This window comes from Natator depressus, chromosome 7 (genome assembly GCF_965152275.1).
Source record: "Natator depressus isolate rNatDep1 chromosome 7, rNatDep2.hap1, whole genome shotgun sequence".
Lineage (NCBI taxonomy): Eukaryota > Metazoa > Chordata > Testudines > Cheloniidae > Natator > Natator depressus.
In genome coordinates, this window is record NC_134240.1 from 117947368 (window position 1) to 117972607 (window position 25240).

At 44.5% G+C, this 25240-nt stretch overlaps 1 protein-coding gene across 2 annotated transcripts in view; it reads right to left on the minus strand.

The window, feature by feature from the left end:
* Positions 1-405: 405 nt before the first annotated feature.
* Positions 406-25240, minus strand: part of CFAP58 (cilia and flagella associated protein 58) — a 100176-nt gene continuing 75341 nt past the window's right edge. The window contains exons 15-17 of one of the 2 annotated variants that reach the window (XM_074959396.1): positions 15271-15390; positions 9380-9513; positions 406-1772 (exon numbers count right to left, since the gene is read on the minus strand). In XM_074959396.1, coding sequence (XP_074815497.1) covers positions 1652-1772; positions 9380-9513; positions 15271-15390 — 375 coding nt within the window. In that variant the 3' untranslated portion in view covers positions 406-1651. The remainder of the gene's footprint in view (positions 1773-9379; positions 9514-15270; positions 15391-25240) is intronic. The other variant, XM_074959395.1, reaches the window with a different exon arrangement.

The window sequence follows — 25240 nt, forward strand, 5'->3', positions numbered from 1 at the left end:
CCCCTATACCGTACAGTTAAGATATGGAGTAATAAACAAATGACTTATCCGTAATGGGCTGGTCTTCTGAGGTTCTCTGAGCCCAATTCTGCCATTGTTACTCATGTGGAGTAATGCTTTACTCTGGGAGTAGTTTAATTTATTTCAGTATGACTGCTCCCAAAGTACATTACTACTCAGTCTGAGTAAACGGGGAAAAATCTGGCTTTATAGAAACACTGGAAATTCAGCTCCTTTCTAAAGAATGGCCTAGACCCTATTTGGGACGTCTTCATACTAATATATCCAGGTCAGCCATCTTGACTTTACTGTGATTGGATTATTGTGATTGTACTGAAATGTCATACACACACACAAGACAAGAGTCAGACAATAAGACTCCTCTAAAATGATACTGTGGCGTAAATATACTTGACAGAGAGAAAAAAAATACAATAGATCTGATGACTCAGTGTTCTGGCCTCTGATGTAACAGCAAAGTAGATTCCTGTTGTATTTAACTTGATTCTCCTGAATTAAACACTTCCATTAAAAGTTTCCCACAGTAGCTTTAATATTTAATTATGTGTTCCACCAAAGCAAAGATCAAAATCTCTGCAAAGGGTTTTTTTTTTTTATTAAATATTTATCAGCATATCTCTTTGGACTAGTTTTTCATCCCGTGGGCCAGGAGAGAGCATTCCATATAGAAAGCAGTTTCAAAACATTTTATTTTACAACTTGAGAGTTTTCTATACTTCAGCACCTCTTGCAGTGATTTTGTCATATCACTTTGGTAATCAATGGTAATTAAATCTCTTTTGGCCAAAAAGGTTGGAGGGCTCACACTGTGTTGCAAAAACAATTTTTTAAAGTTACAAAAATGTTCCAGGATCTTTCTCCTAATAGAAATTAAAGTGCAAAGTTTGCCATGTTTTGAGTTCAGATTTACAAGAAACAATTTATAGAGGATGGCAGGTTCCAGACAGAGTATATAGACTGCCTATTTAAACAGACATAATTATGTCACTTAGTATCCACATCCAGTATGCAGAATTGCATCCCTTAACAATGTACAGTGGGTAGGTCTACTGTGGCCAAAAACTCCCTTGATCTTAATAATGGCTGTAGCAAATATTGAATAAACCAAATGATATTTCTCCCCCACAAAGAATTTTCTCACGTGAACATCTGAGCGAAGAGTTGTCAATTCGGCGTTTGCTTAAAATAGGACATGGAGTTTCTCGTTAGTCCTTTTTCCTTGTTTTCTGTTTTTCTCCTTCCTTTTAGTAGATTTAAATTGATGGATAAACGGAATATGTGCTTGGGGTGGAGGTAGATAGAGGGTATATAGTTGTGCACATTTAAGTATTTTGGGTGTTACAGTTCTAAATAAAAAGTCACAGTAACAAGGAAGAAATATCAGCATATGTCCCAGCTGTGCAGCTCCATGGACATGTATGTGGTAATGCTGGTGCCATCAAGAGCAGAATTTAGCCTATTGTGTGTAAATTACAGCACTGCCCGCTCTAGAATAAGCTTCTTTTATGAAAACAATGCAGTGATACCAAAGAGAACATTTGATATGAGTTAATCTAAAACCATTCTCTGAAACACCCAAGAACTAATTTAGTTCAGCAGGAAAAGTGGGACATGATGAGATGACTCCAGTTTAGGCCATAACTTTGGGTGGCTGCTTGGTGAGAGCAAAGCCTCCCCCAGTGAAACGAGGAACATCCATTCTCTGCGTTGGAAACTCCTGCTCCATGTTAGCCAACACTCGCTCCTTATCCCTTTAGAGAAAACAAAGAGGAGAAAGGAAAGAAATGTTTTTCACTTTAACTATGCAACAGTGTTTTCAAACTAAGCAAGTTTGTGTCCTCCAAAGTTTCTGTGATGCAACCACTCTACCAAGAGATCATTAAAAATATGTTGATTAAAGCCTGTTAGGCTAAACAGCCAAGACTAGGTGTCTGTTTGGATCTAATTAAGCGACTACCAATGATTTTCAGAATTATTAAAAATTAGAACTAAATGAGTTCTAATGTTAGCCGCCCGAAATCGGTCAGAGCATCTCATTAGAACTAGAATAAGCGTGAGCTTTGTGACTTTGGGTTTCTAATCATCGCCCCATTCTACCAAGTCCTCATTTGTTTTCAAACAAACAGCTAGATTCATCAAAGGCACGATGGAGAGATATTTTTCCTTTGTTGAATTTTAATGAATAAATACTGTTATCTGTCTTCAAATTTTAACAAAGTTCCAGTTATAATTATCCAGCCTGTTATATTTGCAGAAAACCAACACTATATCTGTGGGGCATCTATAGCCTCAGGAACTTCCTCCATCTGAGGATCCAAAGCTTGAATGTGGTGACCTTAAGAGAATGGAGCAATGTTTAGATGTTCACTCTTTAATAGGTCCGGGGGTGGGTGGTATCCAGAGTAGAATAAATATAAAATTTTCAGTTTTCTGAGATACACCTCAAGACTTCAGAGACAGGTGTCAGAAATCATAGAATCATAGAACCATAGGGTTAGAAGGGACTGAAAGGGTCACCTAGTCTAATCCCCTGCCAAGATGCAGGAATTCTTGTGTCTAAACCATTCAAGACAGATGGTTCCAGCCTCCTTTTGAAAACCTCCAGTGAAGGAGCTTCCACAGCCTCCCTAGGTGTCTGTTCCATTGTCCTACTGTTCTTACAGTTAGGAAGTTTTTCCTGAGATTTAATCTATATCTGCTGTTCTGCAGTTTGAACCCATTGCCTCTGTGGCAAGAGAGAACAACTTTTCTCCATCTTTTTTGGCAGCCTTTCAAGTATCTGAAGACCTTAATCATACCCCCCTTAATCTCCTCTTTTCCAAACTAAACATACGTAGTTCCTTCAGCCTTTGCTCACATGGCTTGCTTTCCATCCCTTTGATCATCTTTGTCACTCACCTCTGGATCCTTTCCAGTTGCTGTACATCCTTTCTATACATTGGTGACCAAAACTGGACACAGTTCTCCAGCTGAGGCCTAACCAGCACCAAGTAGAGCAGTACTATTGCATCACATGACTTGCATCCTATGCCTCAGTTAATGCAACCTAAAATTGCATTTGCTTCTTTTGCAACAGTATCGCATTGCTGACTCAGGTTGAAGCTGTGATCCACCACAACTCCCAGAACCTTCTCAGCAGTGCTGCTGCCAAGCCAGTTTCCCCCCATTCTGTATTTGTGCTTTTGGTTTTTCTTCCATAAGTGTAGCATCTTACATCTGTCTTTGTTACATTTCATGTTGTTGTCCATAGCCCCGTTACCCAAATTGTCAAGATCCCTCTGAATTTTTGTCATCAAACTTGATCAGTATGCTCTTCTACACTTATAGCCAGGTCATTCATAAAGATGTTAAACAACACTGGACCCAGAACAGATCCCTGTGGAGCCCCACTTGAGACATCCCTCCAATCTGACATCACTCCATTAATCTTTTCTAATATTTAAAATAAATGAAGCAGGATTTTATGAAGTCCTAGTTTATTATAATAACAGTGGAGCTCTAAGAACTTTACAAAAGAGGTCAGGATACCCTCATTTTACAGATGGGGAACCTAAGGCACAGAAAGGGGAAGCGACTTGGTCAAGGATAACCAGCATGCTAGTTTTCAGAGTAACAGCCGTGTTAGTCTGTATTCGCAAAAAGAAAAGGAGGACTTGTGGCACCTTAGAGACTAACCAATTTATTTGAGCATGAGCTTTCGTGAGCTACAGCTCACTTCATCGGATGCATCCAATGAAGTGAGCTGTGGCTCACGAAAGCTCATGCTCAAATAAATTGGTTAGTCTCTAAGATGCCACAAGTCCTCCTTTTCAGCATGCTAATGGCACAACTGGGAATAGATTCCAGGCTTCCTAAGTCACAGTCCAATCTGTCAACTAGGCCATATTGACTGGCCCTGCTTAGTTAAGATTAAATAAACAGTTACTGTAAAGGAACACAATTTCCTTGTATTTTTTGTCATTTTGCTTTAACAGCTAATCTTTGGCCTTTGCTGATTCCTGCCCAATCTCCTTGGCCCCTGGATTGATCTCCCAGTGAAATAAATGGTTTCCTATAGTTAGCATTTCTCCCTTGGTCCCCCAATATTACTATCTGAAAAAAGAAAAATCCAAGAGAAACCCCATACGGAGGCCAGGGATGGTTTCTTGTTCCACATGTCATGTGTGTGGAAGCATGGGATTAAGCACAGGTTGGGTTAGATTAGGGGAGGGCAAACTTTTTGGCACGAAGGCCACATCTGGGCATGGAAATTGTATGGCGGGCTATGAATGCTTACGAAATTGGGGGTTGGAGTGTGGAAGGGGATGAGGGCTCCAGGTGGGGGTGCAGACTCTGGGTGGAGCCAGAAATGAGTTCAGGGTGCAGGAGGGGGCTCCAGGCTGGGACATGGGGTTGGGGTGTGGGGAGGTGGGTGAGGACTCCGGCTGGGGGTGCAGGCTCTGGGGTGGGGCTGAGTATGAGGGGCTGGGGCAAGGGAGGGTGCTCCGGGTTGGGACCGAGAAGTTCAGTGGGCAGGAGGGGGATCATGGCTGGGGCAGGGGGTTGGGGCGTGGGAGGAGGTCAGGATTGCAGACTCCAGGCGGCGCTTACCTCAAGCAGCTCCTGGAAGCAGCGGCATGTCCCCTCTCCGGCTCCTATGTGGAGGAGTGGCTCTGCGTGCTGCCCCGTCTGCAGGCACCGTCCCTGCAGCTCCCATTCGCCTCAGTTCCTAGCAAATGGGAGCTGTGGGAGCGGCACTTGGGGCAGGGGCAGCGTGTGGAGCCCCCTGGCTGCCCCTACATGTAGGAGCCGGAGGGGGGACATGGCGCTGTTTCCAGGAGCTGCACGGAGCCACGGCACGCGCAGAGCGGGGCAAGCCCCCGACCCTGCTCCCTGACTGGAGCGCCAGAGCAGGGCAAGCCCCGGACCCCACACCCCAGCGGGAGCTTGAGGGCCAGATTAAAATGTCTGAAGAGCCGGATGCAGCCCGCAAGCCATAGTTTGCCCACCCCTGGGTTAGATGCACACAAATAAACCAAACCACTTGTAAATATTTTTAACAAAGTCAACATAGTGCTGAGGGAAAGTGCCAGGCTGACAGCCCTGGGGCCTGAGGTGCCCCATCTTGACAGGTTTTGCCACCCGCAGTGTACTTCAATCCAAAGGCCGGAGTGAGAAGGTTGGCCCAGCTCCATGTCCTTTCAAACTGTGGGCGCCCACTGAGGCTGTCAGCAAGGGTGCCAAGTGCAGTGTTGCTGATTCTTGTGCACCAGGTACTGTTTCACACAGCATTGTTGTTCAAGCTGTCAGGTGGTAATGACTTTCTGGTTACCGCCTGCAGTCAATGCAGCTACTCACACGGGAAAAGGCTAATGGATCAGGTCTCTGATCTGGATTCAAGCAGGTGACCTAGAGGCGACTAAAGGCTCCATATCCCATGACCAATCCTCTGAGATCAAACCAATACCATGCTGTTGGAGGGAACCAGGAGAGGTAATGGAGAAGAAAAGCAACAAGTAGTGGTAGGGGAGAAGAGGGAGGAAGAAAGAATGTCAGAGGGAGCTGGGGATGCTGTCAGGGAGGGCCAGGGATCAGAAAAAGAGGACTAAACGTTTACAGTCCCAAACACAAGATTTCCTGCTTGAAGCCAAATCCAAAGCTACGGTCCCATGCAAGTCCACCAATCATTACAGCCATGGAAAGCCGCATCACTTCAATAACCAAGACTTTAAATCACAAAAGAGGGCAGTACAGTGCAAATCAATAAAGGCCTTTAGATTACACCTTTCTGCAGTGCTATCTAGGAGCATTAACTCAGCTGCATACCAGCATAGTCAGTAATGTTGCCAATGCTGTTGCACCAACGGGATTCTCTTTTTATCAGCAAAGGCAGCCACAACAGCCGTTTGCCGCTATTACAATGATCAAGTCAAAAAAAGTTTAGTTTTGGGTTGAACTGAACATGAAATGTCAACAAAATGTAAGCTGGGTCAAATGAAGGAGAAGGAGCAGTGGTGGCTAGGGCACTCCCCTAGTTTGTGGAAGCCCCAAATTCAATTCCCACTGTTCTGGAGAAGGAATTTGGACTTGGGTTTTGCAGGTCACCCTAACCACTGAGTTATGGGCTGTCTCAATCTCTTCTTTTGAAGCTTTCCTACTTTTCATAAATAAACCATTGGAACAGGGATCAACAGCAAACAGTTTCAGTCAACCTGAAACTGCATTTTGTTTTTGGCAAATAAACTATTCACCAAAAGAATTTCGCTCAGCTCTAGCGACCTTCCAGAGGAGGAGTGTGAGTCAGGGCTGGGAGCCAAAACAATGCTGTTAACTTCTGAAACAGGTGTGGGGCAACATAAATCACTAAGGTCCTGGACAAGTCTCAGCATTGGCACTTGGATGGATTCCCAGAACACACATAGGGTGTGGCTAGCAGGGAACAAACACCCATGCTCAAAGGATTGCCCTTGTGCCTGGCCCCTGCAGGGGGCTGCCAGGGAGACATGGCCTGCTAAATTCAACTACTGAGTTTAATCCTTAACTTTTAAACAAAATGATGGGACTGCAGGGCTGGCTCCAGCTTTTTTGCGGCCCCAAGCGGCGAAAAAAAAGAAAGGGGAAAAAAACCGATTGAGCTGCCGCCGAAGTGGAAGGGAGGGAATGATGGGCCCGCCGCCGAATTGCCGCCGAAGACCCGGACGTGCCGCCCCAACAACTGACGGAGTGCCGCCCCTTTCTATTGGCCGCCCCAGGCACCTGCTCCCTTCGCTGGTGCCTGGATCCAGCCCTGTGGGACTGGCATAAACTGACCAATGACGGGAACCTCTTTATCACTGTTTGTGACTGACATAACCATCCCAGGCAAGGTAAAAGAAGTCATGTCCTGAGTAATGTGATTCTCAATACAATTATAACAGGACATCAATTCTGGCTACAGACATACAGCAAAACAGGAGCGTATTTCTTTTCTTCTCATGCACAAAAGCTAATATGAAACCAAGGTCCAAACTGTAAACATTAAAAGTGTTTTCAAGAGGACGCTTAACTGTTGGAAATGGATTGTTAGACATTATGGGAGCCTCATGTATTGATCCTAAAACTCCAGGAAGGCCATTAGCAGTGAACAATTGTTGGTAATTCCAACATCGAGGCAGCTTTATACAATTTGCAGACGGACAAAGGTCACTTGTTATCACTGACTATTTTGCTAGTTCCACCATCAGTACTGTTTGCTCTCTAAAATACAGTTAAGGCAAAGACAAATGCAGGTAGCTTTGAATCACAGTCAACAAAAATGGAAAAATGGAGTTTGGAGTGTCTGAGGGGGCAGGCTCGGGGAGAAGATGGGTGGAAGGAAAACTGGCTCATGCAAAAAAACATTACTGGAAATCAAACCATCCAACTGCAAAATTACATCATCCCCTAGAAACCTCTCCTTGGGGAAAATATCTACATTTCCAAACATGACTAGTGATTCTGGGTTCAACTTGAGGCACCATAATGGGGCCTGATTTTCAGACTGTGTCAAGCACCCACCACCTGAAAATTAGGCCCCTTTAAGACATCACAAGTGGAACACCCAAAAAACACTGGTCACTTCTGAAAATTGAGAGCAGCTGGTTTGAATGCTCAACTGTGCTCTGTGACTGTAGAGGGAAATTACCTACCATCAAACTAAAACATTCAGCATTGGCTAAAACACTAGTGACTAACTAGGTACAAAAAAAAAGGGCAGCTGGCTGAAGCTCAACCCAGCCATGAGCAAAGTGATGTTGGTAAGTGAGGGGATACACTTAGAAGAAGTGGCACACACCACTACATTACCCTCAACTAAGTATGTCCTCGCACCAACGATAAGGATAGTTTACAGTCTCATGGCCCTTAGCAATAATGGCAATGAATGCTTCTTCTCATCTTTTGCAGGCCAGGCGATCCACCCCATGCTGGTGGATGCAGATCTGGGCACACTGATCCAATAAATGGTAAAATAAGCTCTGACCAGCATTTTTATGCTGACCATCTGCATAAACAGAGGAGGTGACAACTAAGTTACAACTAAGTTACAATTTCATAGAAGGCATGAAAGATAAAAATGTATAAAAACTTGGGCAGGAAGGAGGACACACAGGTGCCAGTGTGTAATTGCTTAAATTTTTTGTTATCTAGGAGTGTGGGACAATGTGATAAGTTTGAAGGAGGTAGCTCATTTTACCTATATAATGTAAATGAAAAACAATGCTCTTTGGGAACCATTTCCAGACCACAGTTCAACATCAAGCTGTTGGAACTCTGACCCCCTGCACGACCATGACATGCAGAGGCATCGCCGGGAACCCTCAGATGAGTGGATCCTGACTGGCCAACAGGAGAAATTTGTCTGTATATTGGGAGTGGTGAGCATAAGAGATTTGTTTGTTACACGTATTCTGTGTGTGTTGCTAATAAATAGATGTTTAAAGCACAGCTGTGTAAGACTCTTTCACTGGGAAAAGGTAACGCAGACCCGTAGAGCCTGGAGACCCGTGGGAAATGGCAGGTACTTAAATTGGCCAGGTTTCTCCTGGAGCCCCATGGGAAAGAGTAGGTGCCTTACACCCTGAGCCCTCGGTCAGGAAAATGTGGTGGTGCCTAAATTGACCAGGTCATGCCTTGAGCCCTCGGTAGGGTATAGGTGGGGTGCCCTATATTGTGCGGGTAACATAGGAATGAATACAAGAGCCTTAAAAATAGCTCCAGCTGGTGTAACATGCTGCATTGCATCTGCTAAGAGATTCAGACCAAAGCAAACATATCACCCCAGTGCTCCACTCAATGCAGTTTTCTCCCTTCCCAATATCAGATCAAATTCACAGTCCTTGCACTGATCTCCAGGTACCTCAATAGGATGGCCCTAGGCTCTCTCAGAAGTCACCACAATTATGACAGGTGATCTTTGTGAACCATGGAACTGTTCAGTTGTGTTCGTGGGGGAACAGTGCTTTCTTAGTGCCCAACCTGTGATGACAAATCCCATCCTAATGCAATAGCATTCACATAGTAACATACAACCCTGAAGCAGCAAATATACTGTAAGTGTTGCCAAAAAAAGGAGACTAGAGAATGGAAGAACAGGACGGAGAAAGGAAGAGGAAGATGGAAGACATACAAGAAGATGGGAGAAAAGAAAGGGAGGAAGAGGAACATGCGAAAGAAAAACATTTAAAGGTTTTTTTTAAAAATGTCTAGACCTGCTCAAGGAGAAGAGGGAAGAACTCTGAGAGCACCCAAACTTTTCTGCATTTATATCTTTGTAGGCACTCAGATGCAACTGAGGTGGGCCATGCCTAAGGATGAGGGTTAGCTGGAGAGACGGATCAAGAGAATTAACATTATTCCTTACTTGGTCTGCTGTTCCTTGCGTTTCTGGGTTAGGTATTTCTTCTTCACATTCAGGAGCTCATTGCCCAGTCTCTCTATTTCATACTTGTACTCTTGACTCTGTGATTCATACATGTTCAGTTCTGAAGACAAAACCTAACCAACCAAAAGCAAAAAATAAGCTTCACAGCTTCACAGGTTACATCTTTCACACACTCCCTTCTCCCCATCAGATAAAATCCCTGCCCACCTGAAGACAGTTTACAGAGTTAAAGCTACACTGCGTATCTCACCAAGCATCTTTTGAGTGACATTAACAACATTTACTGTAGTCTTCCACCTTCCTGGACCCAAATGTGAGCCAAAGACCCAAAACAAGGAGCACAGACAAATAATTAAGCAGGGAGTTTTAAAATGGCATAGGATCCATCTCTTTACCACAAGTTATATTTTCCTAGCATTTCAGTGTCTTGATTATTAATTTCTGATGTAAATAATTTTCAGCAGTGAAAGTAAGGTAAAGGCATATTTGTGGGGGTTAGAGAAAACTGTGGCTCTTAAAATGAAAGTTGTCCAGTTTAATGAGGGAGAGCTGAGAGATATAATGTGAGCCGGACATTTCAAAATGCTTGCAGTTAGAGTTGTGCTTTCTATCTTTATTAATCAGGAGAGAGCTGGCTGTGGTCTAGACTTCCAGGGAGTAGAGCAAATGTTACTCTGGAATCTTTCTGCCATCTGCCTATACCATTACGTCATTAATGTTTCCAACTGAAGGACGATTTTAGACATAGTTGAAAAGTCATCCTCTTCTACTAGCATTAATGTACCTTCTGTTGTGCACCCTTTCAAGACACTCATAAATACCTATTTCATGCAGACTTTACAAGACCTGCCTCATCAGAAGCGAACAGGAACTTTAATATTGCATTTTTGTTCAAGAGGACCCACTGTATTATAGAATATAATTAACTCCACATAAGCAATATGGCATCATGCGATACAATTATTGGCATGATCCCAATCCCACTTAAATCAATTAATTTGGAAATAGGGTCATACCAAAAGCACTTTCCTGCTGCAGAAAGAAGAATATTGAGACTAGTCAAAGTTTGGAGCCCTGGAGATGTTCCAGTTAGGAAGAGAAATTGGTGAGAGTCAGGTATTTTCTATGATGCAACATTGTTTATTTACAAGGAACACATAAAGTCCTGCTTCTCCAAATGCAGGAGGAACCAAGAACAATAGGAGCAGTTTCTTAGCTTATAACTAAGGCTACAATTTAGTCACGGAGGTCACAGCAGTCATGGATTCCGTGACTTTACCGGACCTTTGTGACTTCTTCCACCTTCAGCTGACAGCAGCTGAAGCGGGAGCTTGAGGCAGGACTGTGCGCCCTTGCCCTGCTGCAACAGCTTGCAACTGCAAGCTGGAGAGCTGGAATCAGGACCCTGCAGCCCCTGCCCTGTGGTTTGCAAGGAGTGGGGGGACTGCAGCCTGGCTGTGCGCCCGAGCCTGGCAGCTTCTGCCAGGGGCTGCAGCTGGGGTCATGTGCCCCAGCCCCGTGGTGGGAGCTGCAGCAGGGGCTCTGCGCCCCTGCCCCACAGCATCCCTGGGCCGTGCGCCCCCTCCTGGCTGTGCCCCCTGCTGCATCCGCTGGAGCCAGGGGTCTTTGCCTGACAGTCCCCCCCCTCACCCATTGGACTCCATTCCTCCCCCTATGTAGCCCTGCTCCCAGTTATTTTTAGTAAAGTCACGGATAGGTCACGGGCTCCGTGAATTTTTGTTTATTGCCTGTGACCTGTCCATGACTTTTACTAAAAATAACTGTGACAAAATCTTTGCCTTACTTATAACCCCAAGCCTCCTTAGTCAACAGACCCAAAAATTCTCTCTCGTTTTTTCCAGGGTCACACTGTGCTCATCGGCTACTGCTTGGCTTTCTTGTTTTTTGCCTCTACCTCGCTCACTGTTCTGTCCTCGGTCTCTCCCAGTTTTTTGACTGTTCTCCTTCATACACACACACGCCCACACACCCCTGCCCAAAACAATATTCAGCAAAAGCCTGTGGGTGGGTTCACATACTCCTTTTGTCTTAAGTGGGGGCTTATCCTTACAATAACAACAACCGTACCCTTCGACAGCAGAGGTCCAGAGCACCGAGTGTCCGTGAGAACTCTGTACAGCTTTATTCCAGGCATCTAAGAGTTATTAAGGATCTGATGCAGCCAGGTTAAACACAGGCGACCACATGGCCACCACCAGTCCATGACCAGGCAGCATTCCCGCTTCATCTCAAGGCCAATCTTCAGTTTGATGTGCAGGGATTTTGTCTCAAGGTGGGCAACATGACCAAAAAGTCAGCAGTGGCCAATGATGACTTCAGTCCTCTCTGGGCCAGTACTCAATGCTACATCCCTATTACTGATAAAGTCAAACCATCTTATACCCAGTAGTCATTGCTGACAATGCATATGAAATGGCACCAACTTTCTTATGTTTTGTTTAAGCAACGTCCCTGTTTCAGATCCACCTAAGAGAATCTGACGCGTGCAGGCTTCATAAATCCATACTTTTGTATATAGTTCCAACTTTTGTTCACTCCAGACCATATGCAGCTCCTCCATGGCCGAGGCTGCTAAACCAGTTCTCCTTAGAATGTCTGGTGGGCTGCATCTGTTTGAAGACAATTTATTGCCTAGGTAGATGAAGGTTTCAGAGTAGCAGCCGTGTTAGTCTGTATTCGCAAAAAGAAAAGGAGTACTTGTGGCACCTTAGAGACTAACCCATTTATTTGAGCATAAGCTTTCTTGAGCTACAACTCACTTCATCAGATGCATCCGATGAAGTGAGCTGTAGCTCACAAAAGCTTATGCTCAAATAAATTTGTTAGTCTCTAAGGTGCCACAAGTACTCCTTTTCTTTTTAGGTAGATGAAGTTATCCACTACTTCCATGGGTTTGTCCAGAAGCAGAGATGTCTTATACCACAACTTTTGTGCCAACACTCTGGATTTTTGCTTTTACCCAAGAAATCCTTGGCCCAAGAGCAGGTGCCTCGTGCTGGAAGCTCTCTAGTGTAGCTTTAAGATTGTTTACATCCTGACCAAAGAGGATGACATCATCCGCATAATCTGGGTTGGTAAAAGAAGTTAAATTGACAGTTATACCGATATTTGTGGAGATATGTTCAAGGAAGCAATCTATTGTGCAGCAGAACAGGGCTGCAGCCAGGACATATCCCTACTTCACTCTGGATCTAGTGTGAAATCTGTGAGACCTGAAGGTCCCTCAATGCACCCATGCCTCTGAGTCATTAAGTAGGTCTTGAATTAGCCTCAGGAGGATGTCAGGGACACTGATGCCTCGCAGGTTATTCCACAAGGCAGCTCTAGCCTTACAGTTACATAAACCAAAGGGTGAGTTCACAGCTATCTGTCTCAGTGAAGTTTTTACTCAACCCATAAGTATATGTTGACCTGGGACAGGAGAATAGCATGTATGCCTGTTTGCTAATACAATAGTGTGTGTGAGGAAGTAAAAATGTACACAGCAGCAATTTAATGCATTCAAGACCAATGAGAACTCTAAGGAAAACTTTGAATCACATTCATCTTTGCTAAACTCCTGCTTCTATTTTACATTTTTTGCATTTCTTTTCTCTTCTTCCAGATAACTAAGATTTACATAAAAACAGGCTCCTTGTTTATTGAGGGTAAACATCATCTGCTCCTGGAGGATTTTCCCCATGGTTGGTGCAGAGTTGATTATGATGCAGAAATAGAAGATGATGACTTCAACAGGGAAAGGAGCTGAAGGAGCAGATGAATTCTTGGGAGAAGGCTCTTGCTTTCATATAGTCAAGAACAAGGGAAGAGCCCTACATTACATATAAGTAGAATTGCTTCTCATGATCACACCTTCAAAAAGTTTTCCATGAGGCAGCTCTTCAGAACCAGGAAATCCTTACTTCTAGTGACAAGGGGTTAAGATAGATTACTCTTGTCAGCCCTGTAATAAGACATGACACTAATGTACGCATAATGCTCTGTGAGAGAAATAACAAGAATTTAGGAAGTTTCCACTAGCATGTTAAAAGGAGTGTGAAAATGTTTTTGACTCACTTATTAGTAGATTTCACTCATTTAAGAAAAAAATGAAATTAAGCCTCATGTATCTGTAGTATCTCAAAATGTCCATGTGGATGAGCGTTTAGAGTAATATGCTGTATTATAGCATATTACAATAATATGCTGTAATATGCTGTAATATGCTGTAATATGCTGTACTTTAATATTCTAATTGCACTTTCATTTCTTCTTTGTTTAATGAAACAAATAAACATAATATTACTAAATTCTATTCTCAGAATGCTTAGGAAGCTTACACATTAGTAAAACAACCTCCATTTGTTTTCCCCAGCAGAGAGGCCATGAATATTATTATGGACTTTCATACAGAAAGCACAGTTAACAGGTAGCACTGGCATTACACAACACTGTACTGTAGACCATAGAAATGTCATGTAAGTGCTCGTCAATGTACCCACAGTAACATGTACAGTTCTGTCCACTTCAGAACCAAAACACCATTGGAACAAAACCAAGGGAAGTGGTGGATTCTGCATCTGTTGAAGTCTTCACATCAAGACAGGATCCCTTTCTGGAAGATAAGCTTTAGTGAGACATAAGTTACTGGGTTCAATACAGGGATAACTGGATGAAACTCTCTGCCCTGTGCTAGACAGGAAGTCAGACAAGATGATCCAATGGTCTCTTCTGGCATTAAAAATCTATGAATCTATGAAAAAGAAGTCAATTTCTGAAATGTAACCGTTTCCGTTAGCCTCTGAGGGCAGACCAATAAACAGGCCCTATATCTTGTCCAGGTAAACCTGTTGAGTTAGTAATATTTACACAGCATGCTATTCCTGGACTGAAATACAAGGTGTTCTTTCACAGATTTATTTGGATGAAATGGAAGATCTACTTATTGATGTGCCCTCAACGGCTAATGGAAATGGTTAGGTTTCAGACGATTCTTAGAAAGGATGCTTCTCAACTGATGGGTCAGTCTTTGCTTGTAGAGACATTTTATAGTTATTCTTCATCTTTGACTGTTGGTCCTACTTGTCCTCTTACTTGTATCTATTGACTAATCAAGCTGAGCATATCCAGTTATTTTAATCTTTCCTAGTAAACCAGTATTTTCGGCCTTTTGTCATTATTGCTATTCCCCTCTGAACTCCTTCCAACATCCTGATAATTTTTTGGCAGTGAGGTGGGAAGAGCTGTGACTCTTAGGCCAGTGTTTCATGGAGAATGTAGGGAAACGTTGAATTATCCTTTTTTGACAAACATCAGAAATATTTGTTTAGGACAAGACAAGACTCGTAAATGAAGAAAACTATGCGCATTCCTCACAGTTAAAAAGTCTTTGGCATCACAGCTTAGTGTGGAATATGGATGCATAAAAAGCTGAGAGGAAACGGCTGAACTGCTAAATAACCGTATAGCCAAGTAACATCACAGGAAAACAAAGGTGTCTTTTGATACGCAGCTATAGTTTAGGAAGTGTCCTATTTTAAAGAGCTTGTTCCATTTTCCCTGACATTATTCTTTCTTATCTTCTCTCACTTGCTATCCCCCTTACTGCACTGCAGTATTATTGGCCAGGCTGCACAAAAGCAGTGAAAGCACTGTGAAGAATTACAGTCTTCTGAAAACCCCCTGACAGTGAAACATTTTTAACTCCTTGCCCCCACCTCCAGGCAGAGATTGAGGCTCAGGTTCTCAGCACCGAAAGACTCCTTGGGAAGACAGACTTCCCTGTGCAAAGCACTGATGTAATCCTATAAGCATAGCAGCCCTTCAGAGGGACTCCCTTTCTGATTAAGCCCATGAAGGGCATCTCTTACTTTCAGTTGCTTGGTCTTCTCTCGGAGGGTGTGCCGGTAGAGCTGCAACTGTTCTGCCGCTTCGGGCCCAGGCTGCCGGGCCAAGATGTGCTTCAGCTCTACATACAGCTTTTCCTTTTCCTAAGAGACAAGACAAGCAGAAGAGCAACAGTTCATAAGTGCTCTTATTTGCTGTCACAGTAACAACAGGACAACCTGTATTTATATCAACCCAGCTGAAAGATGCAAGTAAATCTAGCAGCTATTTGCAGAAACAAAGCTGCCTGTGTGTCAGTCTCTGCCTTGCTAGCCATAAGGTGTTTAAAGTTGCTGTGATAGCAGTGGGATAGCTCATTAAGAGAAACACCCAGCTAGTTTGTACCAAGAATTAAATATTCTTAAACACTGTCATCAGCAAACCTGCTTTGGCACAGAGGCTATAAAACAGAGTCACCAGAAATGTAGTCAAGGAGAAAATTACTTACCAGTAATTGTGTTTATTGTAGTCCCCTTCTCCCACCCCCATCACATTACACTAAGGGATATAGCTCCACCAATCTGGAAGTAAGGAGTCAACCAAACTGTCAATCACAGCCTGTATAAAAGAACCAGCCCACCCAATTTCTCCTCCAAATAGAATCCTGCAGAGCAAATAAATATATAAGAAAACCAAACAACACACAGCACTAATTGAGAGAGCCCCCAAGGGGATGTGGGAGGAAAGGAAAATTATGGATGACTATGACAAACACAATTACCAGTGAGCAATTTTTCCTTGTCACATGTCTTCTCGTCCCACACATTACAACAGAACCTATGCAGTACATGGATGTAACAAGCCATAAGTTCCCAGAGGAACTCCATGGCCACTTGAGGCTTTCAATGATGAAAGGCTGCTTCCAAATATGGTTTAAGGTCTAATTTATTTTACCTGAGTAAATACGTGTATTATGTATGGTCCATATCATGGCTTTGCACATTTCAATGGGGCTAATGCTTCACCACTCTCAGTGATGTTGCTACCTGTCCAGGTTTTCCCAAGATCATCCCTTTTTTGAAGAGGCTGTCCTGGGAAATTTGTAAATGTGCTCAGTACACACTACCAGCTGTTCAGTTTTCTGGGCCTGGGATCATCCTGGATGTCCTGTTTTTTTGTACCTCAGAGATGGCAACCCGACCACTCAGACTGAGATAATTATTATTATTAAATATAATCATCCTTCTACAAAAAAAAGACATAGCAGGCATCTAAGTTTGTTAGATAATGAGAAAGAATGATCCCCCTTCTGTATGCTGTGAGCGTAGAAATGTTCTTTTACCAGTGTTGCCACGTCTCTCAATACTTGGTGTTTTTCTTGGTACCCCGCTCCTGCAGTAACGTGATTATGAGAATTTCAGCTATCATTTAAAAAACAAGTTTCTAGCCCTTGTGGTTGCAGAGAAAGGATGGAAAATGTGTACATCCAAAAGGCTCAAAACCAAAACGCAAATAAAAAACTTTTTTAAAAATATCATTTTTAGGCCAATCTCGTGATTTTGGGGGGCCTGACTCACAATTTTAACACTTGAGGTTGTGCTTATCAAATGAAGGCTTAGAACTAGGGCTATTGATTAATTGCAGTTAACTCACACTATTAACTCAAAAAAATAATCGCGATTAATCGCAGTTTTAATCGCACTGTTAAACAATAGAATCCCAATTGAAATGTATTAAATATTTTTGAATGTTTTTCTACATTTTCAAATATATTAACTTAAATTACAACACTGAATACAAAGTGTACAGTGCTCACTTTATATTATTATTTTTATTACAAATATTTGCACTGTAAAAATGATAAAAGAAATAGTATTTTTCAATTCACCTCATACAAGTATTGTAGTGCAATCTCTTAATCATGAAAGTGCAACTCACAAATGTAGATTTTTTTTTTGTTACATAACTGCATTCAAAACCAAAGCAGTGTAAAACTTCCATGAAAGTTTATGCCCAAATAAATGTGTTCGTCTCTAAGGCGCCACAAGTACTCCTCATTGTTTTTGCTGATACAGACTAACATGGCTACCACTCTGACACAAGTCCCCTCAGTCCTACTTCTTATTCAGCCAACTGCTAAGACAAACAAGTTTGTTTACATTTGTGGAAGATAACGCTGCCCGCTTCTTATTTACAGTGTCACCTGAAAGTGAAAACAGGGGTTTGCATGAGACTTTTGTAGCATTGGAAGGTATTTATGTGCCAGATATGCAAAACATTCATATGTCCCTTCATGCTTCGGCCACCATTCCAGAGGACATGCTTCCATGCATCATACTGATGACACCCATTAAAAAAATAATGCATTAATTAAATTTGTGACTGGACTCCTTGGGAGAGACTTGTATGCCTCCTGCTCTGTTTTACCCATATTCTGCCATATAGTTCATATTATAGCAGTCTCGCATGATGACCCAGCACATGTTGTTCATTTTAAGAACACTTTCACAGCAGATTTGACAAAACGCAAAGAAGGTACCAATGTGAGATTTCTGAGGATAGCTAAAGCATTCCACCCAAGCTTTAAAAATCTGAAGTGCCTTCCAAAATCTGAGAGGGACGAGATGTGGAGCATTCTTTCAGATGTCTTAAAAGAGCAACACTCCAATGCAGAAACTACAGAACCCGAACCACCAAAAAAAGATAATCAATCTTCTGCTGGTGGCATCTGACTCAGATGATGAAAATGAACATGCATTGGTCCACACTGTTTTGAATTGTTATTGAGCAGAACCCGTCATCAGCATGGAAGCATGTCTGTGGAATGGTGGTTGAAGCATGAAAGGACATATGAATCCTTAGCGCATCTGGCATGTAAATATCTTGCGACACCGGCTATGACAGTGCCATGCAAATGCCTATTCTCACTTTCAGGTGACATTGGGTTTTCTGGTAAGCAGGTCAATTGTACTGGAGAAAGTTGGCAGAAGGAAGTAGTGATCTTCTTTAGAAGTTGTTGAGGAAGACAATGGCCAATGAAAGTTAGGGTAGGGCCAATGAATGATGCAATCCTGACACAAAGAGCAAAGGAGAAGAGAGCATGGACAGAACATCCCCAGTTGCTTATCTGATCTGGAGAGGGAGCACTAGCTTGCTGACAGGGTCCAGAAAGGAGAGGAACTCAGGAGATACTGAACTCAGCTAATCCTCAGAACACCTGAAAGGCTAAAAAACATGGATGGAAAGTAAATAGGAAGAGTAGAAAGGGGGTGGGTCTGGTAAGAAAAGCAGGGCAATGGATATCATGTCATCACAAGGTGAGTCTGGAGCCTGACAGATAGAAGAAGCTGTAGTGTTATACTGGGACTCCATGAGGCAGATTAGGAGACTGTGGGGCCAGTGAACTTCTGGACATTTTTTGTAGAAGATGCTGATCCTGGTCAAGTCTAGAGTCTAAGCACAAGGGAGCAAGCATTAGGAAGGCTGCCTGCAGTAGGTCTGGTCCTCTCATTTACAACAAGTTGTTTTGTATTTGGGGGCTCATTTACTGTCTCTCTCTCTGTGTTTTTTTATCCTTTTTACTCATTTTTTAATTTAAAAAACCCATCTTCTATCTTATCCTTCTCTGCTCCCAGGAGAGCTGGAAGGGGAAAAGAAGCATGTTTGAACAGAAACAGAACTAAAAGACAAGGACTGAATAAAGGGACCTAGACTTCCAGGTTGAAGATGACAAAACGACTGAGTAGGAAGTAGGCAGGCTTGGTCATTTAGACTGGCTTTGATGAACATCCTTTTCACCTACTGCTTCATGGATGGTGCAGCTATCCTTAGTTGGGATTCTTCTGTGGGTGTGAAAAAAGGAGACCTACAACAGTGTGTAATTGCTGTGCATGATCTATATTCATCACTCAACATTGTATGGTACCTGGGCCAAGATTTTCAAAAGTGAGGCGTGATTTGGGATCCCTCAACTTTTGGATGCCCAACCTTAACATCTTCACAGGGCCTGGTTTTCAGCACTTTCTGAAAAATTGGGACCTTTTAAAGCATATCTAGTTGAGCATCCAAAAATCACAAGTTACTTTTGAAAATCCTGGTCTTAAACTATGATAATTTATTCAGAGGTACCCCTTATAAGTTTTTATCAATGCCTGGCAGAAAACACAAAATCATCACTCATAAAGTGTGCAGATGACATAAAGTTTGGGGGAATGGTAAATAATGAAGAGGACAGGTCACTGATACAGAGTGATCTGGATTGCTTGGTGAGATGGACACAAACAAACAATATGCATTGTAATATGGCTAAGTGTAAAATTATACATCTAGGAACACAAAATGTAGGCCACACTTACAGGATGGGGGACTCTATCCTGGGAAGCAGTGACTCTGAAAGAGATTTAGGGGGCATGGTGGATAAGCAGCTGAACATGAACTTCCAGTGGGATGCTGTGGCCACAAGAGGTAACACAGTCCTCAGCTGTATAAAAAGGGAAATATCAAATAGAAGTAGGGAAGTTATATTACTTCTGTATTTGGCACTGGTGCAAATACTACTCAAATACTGTGTCCAGTTCTGGTGCCCACAATTCAAGAAATATGATGATAAATTGTAGAGGGTTAAGAGAAAAGCAAGAAGAATGATTCAAGGATTGGAAAACATTCCTGATAGTGATAGATTCAAAAAAAAGAAAAGGAGGACTTGTGGCACCTTAGAGACTAACCAATTTATTTGAGCATGAGCTTTCGTGAGCTACAGCTCACTTCATCGGATGCATACTGTGGAAATTGCAGAAGACATTATATACACAGAGACCATCAAACAATACCTCCTCCCACCCCACTCTCCTGCTGGTAATAGCTTATCTAAAGTGATCATCAAGTTGGGCCATTTCCAGCACAAATCCAGGTTTTCTCACCCTCCGCCCCCCCACAGACAAACTCACTTTCTTGCTGGTAATAGCCCATCCAAAGTGGAAATCTATCAACTGCATGATTAGCCGTATGGAGTGGAAATCTATCAACTGCATGAATACACATTGTGAAGACAGTGGTCACTTTGGATGGGCTATTACCAGCAAGAGAGTGAGTTTGTCTGTGGGGGGGCGGAGGGTGAGAAAACCTGGATTTGTGCTGGAAATGGCCCAACTTGATGATCACTTTAGATAAGCTATTACCAGCAGGAGAGTGGGGTGGGAGGAGGTATTGTTTCATGGTGTCTGTGTATATAATGTCTTCTGCAATTTCCACAGTATGCATCCGATGAAGTGAGCTGTAGCTCACGAAAGCTCATGCTCAAATAAATTGGTTAGTCTCTAAGGTGCCACAAGTCCTCCTTTTCTTTTTGCGAATACAGACTAACACGGCTGTTACTCTGAAACCTGATAGATTCAAGGTGCTCAATCCATTTATTTTAACAAAGAGCAGATTAAGGGATGATTTGAATACAATCTGTAAGTACACACATGGAGAACAAATGTGTGACAGTGGTCTCTTCAGTCTAACAGACAAAGATCTAACAAGATCCAATTGCTGAAAGCTGAAACTAGAGAAATTCAGACTGAAAATAAGGCATACGTTTTTAACAGAGAACATAAGTAACTATTGGAACAACTTACCAAGGGCTGTGGTGGATTCTCCACCGCTGGCAATTTTAAAATCAAGATTGGAAATTTTTCTAAGGCTATCCTCTAGTTCAGAGACGAACTGATTTAGGGAAGTCCTCGGGCCTATGTTAAACAGGAAGGCAGACTAGATGATCACAGTGGGCCCTTCTGGCCTTAAAATCTAAGAGGTGGTGTGATTTTTTCACAGAACTCCTCCTCTGTAACCAGGCAGCCCACTGTAACATGAACTACAATTTGCACATGCAAAGCATTACATGGAACTTTCATTCTGCTGCACAGAGTTTCACTATGTCTCTAAAAGTGACTTCTAACATTTTTTGTTACTTTGGTTTCAAACTTTTTGTATGTTTAAAAAGCAACAGCAAATGAAAAAGTGGCCTTGTGAAAACCAGGCTTCTCTGTGTTAACACTCCATCTCTGAATGTATCACAGATTTGTATTTTGGGAGCGTATACCGGTAATTTGGATAAGTATGGACCAGTTGATGGATTGAAGGTCTTATGTGCAATTGTTTTCCAATTTATTTCTCTCCTAACCTACTACAAGGGCCAACCAAGCTCTTCAAACATTGTGCAATGGGGTGTATAATAACCCCATTTAGAGACAAAGCGTGCAATTCTATTATAAAGAGAATCTATCTCATGCAACAGAGACTCATTAGCTGTCCGATGTGTATTGTCTCCATAGTCCAGCAGTGGCAGAACCAGCTGTCTTGTAATGCATATCCTGTCCTTTATTGCTAAGCGCTGTCCATCTCTTTTATATCTAGTCAATTAATTTGTCACTGGGTTAGAAGCACCATATGTCAGGGAAACATCAAAAGAAAACCCTGTATACTTAATTCTTTCCTCATCAGCAAAAGTTTGTATTCACAGGTTGACACTTCAAAATATTCTAACATTTTAGCCAAGGATGCAACAAAATGTGACTTGTGTATCACATGTTATGGTGTTTACCTTTCAAGTTACTTTAAAAACACATATAGCTGGAATAAATTTAAGTCAGTATACAAAGTATATCTGATACTATCAGAAAAAGTGGTGCAGTTATCCCCACACATACATATTTGGGAATGCCTGGCAAAAACAAAGCAGCATAAAATAACTGAGAAAGAACCCTGAATTTCACAATGCAAAGTCGGGGCTGGGGGATGGATGAGCTGAGGAATATGCAATGTAAACTACACCTGGGTATCTCCTTTATATCCAGCCACTGGCTGGTATACTGACTATATGGAGTTACCAGCCAGCGCTGTCTGACCCATCAGCAAATGGTATTCAAAGGAGTGTTGATTTCAGTTGTGATATTTCCTGTACTGCAACCACTGAAGATGGCTCCCTGCTGCTGTTTGGACAGCAGCTGAAATTTACCCCTCCTCGCTCCCTCCTTTGTCTCCAGGGGTGAACCTAGTGGAGATGGGGCAGACAGAAATCAATCCTCCACCTACAGGAAGGCCATAGGGCTGCAACCCAGATGGTATTCCAACTGAACACCTGGAGTAGTAGTTAAGACCCCTCACACCCATTATGCATGGGTAATGCTACAATTTAATCACAGATATTTTCAGTAAAATTCATGGACAGATCATGGGCAGTAAACAAAAATTCACAGCCCATGACCTGTCCATGACTTACACTATAAACATCCCTGTCTAATCTTGGGGGGGTGGAGGGCCGCTGCTGGGGGGGCACCCCGGGGGCCTGCTGCTGAGGGGGGGTCCAGGGCCATCGACTCCAGCTGCCAGGGGCTGCTGAGCAGCAGCTGCTCCGACCATCCCAGGACTGCTGCCGGGGGCCACTGACAGCAGCTGCTCTGCCCATGTAGCCTGTGGCAGGGGGTCTCAAATTTTTTCTTGTTCAGGCCCCCCACAACATGCTATAAAAATGCCAGGGCCCAGCATTGGGCGGGGGGGTGGGAACTCAGGGCTCCAGGCCGGGGGTGGGGGGGTGGCAGGGGACAGATCCTTGGGCATAGGCATCGTTTTACTTCTATTTGGGGGGGCAAGAGCTGGCAGGGCTTGACCCAGCTCCGCAAAATGGGAGGGAGAGCCACCTCCACCCCCTGATTCACTCAGGAGGCCACCCAGCCTGTCTGGGCTTTGCAGGGATGCAACCAAAAAATATAACCCAATGGGGGGGCTAATTCAAAAAGTTTGAATACCACTCAGGGTGCAGGGAAGGGGTAGCTAGGGGCTGTGTGAAGTGAGGGGAGTAGCTCAGGGTGCAGGCAGGGGGTAGCTCAGGGTGCAGGCAGGGGGTAGCTCAGGGTGCAGGCAGGGGGTAGCTAGGGGCTGTGTGAAGTGAGGGGAGTAGCTCAGGGTGCAGGCAGGGGGGTAGCTAGGGGCTGTGTGCAGGCAGGGGAGTAGCTCAGGGTGCAGGCGGGTGTAGCTAAGGGCTGTGTGCAGGCAGGGGAGTAGCTCAGGGTGCAGGCGGGGGTAGCTAGGGGCTGTGTGCAGGCAGGGGGGTAGCTCAGGGTGCAGGCAGGGGGTAGCTAAGGGCTGTGTGCAGGCAGGGGAGTAGCTCAGGGTGCAGGCGGGGGTAGCTAAGGGCTGTGTGCAGGCAGGGGAGTAGCTCAGGGTGCAGGCAGGGGGTAGCTAGGGGCTCTGTGAAGTGAGGGCAGTAGCTCAGGGTGCAGGCAGGGGGGTAGCTCAGGGTGCAGGCAGGGGAGTAGCTAGGGGCTGTGTGAAGTGAGGGGAGTAGCTCAGGGTGCAGGCAGGGGGGTAGCTCAGGGTGCAGGCAGGGGGGTAGCTACGGGCTGTGTGAAGTGAGGGGAGTAGCTAAGGGTGCAGGCAGGGGGGTAGCTAGGGGCTGTGTGCAGGCAGGGGAGTAGCTCAGGGTGCAGGCGGGGGTAGCTAAGGGCTGTGTGCAGGCAGGGGAGTAGCTCAGGGTGCAGGCGGGGGTAGCTAGGGGCTGTGTGCAGGCAGGGGGGTAGCTCAGGGTGCAGGCAGGGGGTAGCTAGGGGCTCTGTGAAGTGAGGGCAGTAGCTCAGGGTGCAGGCAGGGGGGTAGCTCAGGGTGCAGGCAGGGGAGTAGCTAGGGGCTGTGTGAAGTGAGGGGAGTAGCTCAGGGTGCAGGCAGGGGGGTAGCTCAGGGTGCAGGCAGGGGGGTAGCTACGGGCTGTGTGAAGTGAGGGGAGTAGCTAAGGGTGCAGGCAGGGGGGTAGCTAGGGGCTGTGTGAAGTGAGGGGAGTAGCTCAGGGTGCAGGCAGGGGAGTAGCTAGGGGCTGTGTGAAGTGAGGGGAGTAGCTCAGGGTGCAGGCAGGGGGGTAGCTCAGGGTGCAGGCAGGGGAGTAGCTAAGGGTGCAGGCAGGGGGGTAGCTACGGGCTGTGTGAAGTGAGGGGAGTAGCTAAGGGTGCAGGCAGGGGGGTAGCTAGGGGCTGTGTGAAGTGAGGGGAGTAGCTCAGGGTGCGGGCAGGGGGTAGCTATGGGCTGTGTGAAGTGAGGGGAGTAGCTCAGGGTGCAGGCAGGGCCGTAGCTCATGGTTCAGGGGGTAGCTAGGGGCTGTGTACGGGTCCGGGAGGCTCCCAGGGCAGCTCCCAGCTTCAGCGGGGGGGCGGGGGCAGGGCTCTGAGCTTCAGCCCCGTGCCACTCCCGGCAGGGAGGTGGCCACCGGCTTCAGCCCCACACTGCTCCCAGCTCAGGGGGAGGCTGCCGGCTTCAGCCCTGCACCACTCCCGGCTTCCGGGCGCAGGGTGGGTGGGATGCGCCGACTTCAGCCCCATGCCGCTCTCAGCTTCAGTGCTGGGGCACCGGGTTTCAGCTGTGGGGCTCCTCAGCCTCCCTGAAAGGGCTCACAGACCCCCAGGGGTCCGCAGACCTCTGGTTGAGAACTGCTGGCCTATAAGGCTAGCCTGCTTGCTTGCCTATATATATATATATATATATATATATATATCTTTTCTTATGGACTTCTTATTTTCTTATGAATTTGATTATTTGTTTTATTATCATAGATTTATAGGTTTATATTAAAGCATTTTGGCTGTTAACGCAAGGGACCTACAGACCACATCCTGTATGCTGAGCTATGGCAAAGTTAGCAGACATATGTTCGGGACCTTTCACCTAGATAGGTGGTGATGAGCTAAAGCATAAGGTTCATATATGGCTGCGACCTTTAACATAGCCAGATAAAGGATGCTTGAAGCAGGGTGGCATAGGGGGCTTCCTAAGTTCATACCCTATTGAAACTTAACAGGTAAACCACAAGGAAAGAACCAAAATAAGTGGGTAGGACAGAAATAACAAATGTGAGAATGAGCTAATGTCATTAATATGTATGTATATGTCATCAGTACGCACAAACTATGGAGTAAGTGTCCCCTGACATTTTGTGGGTGAGGAAACTAAGTCTGGACATAGAAGGAGGGCTCAAGTACTCAAGCCCTA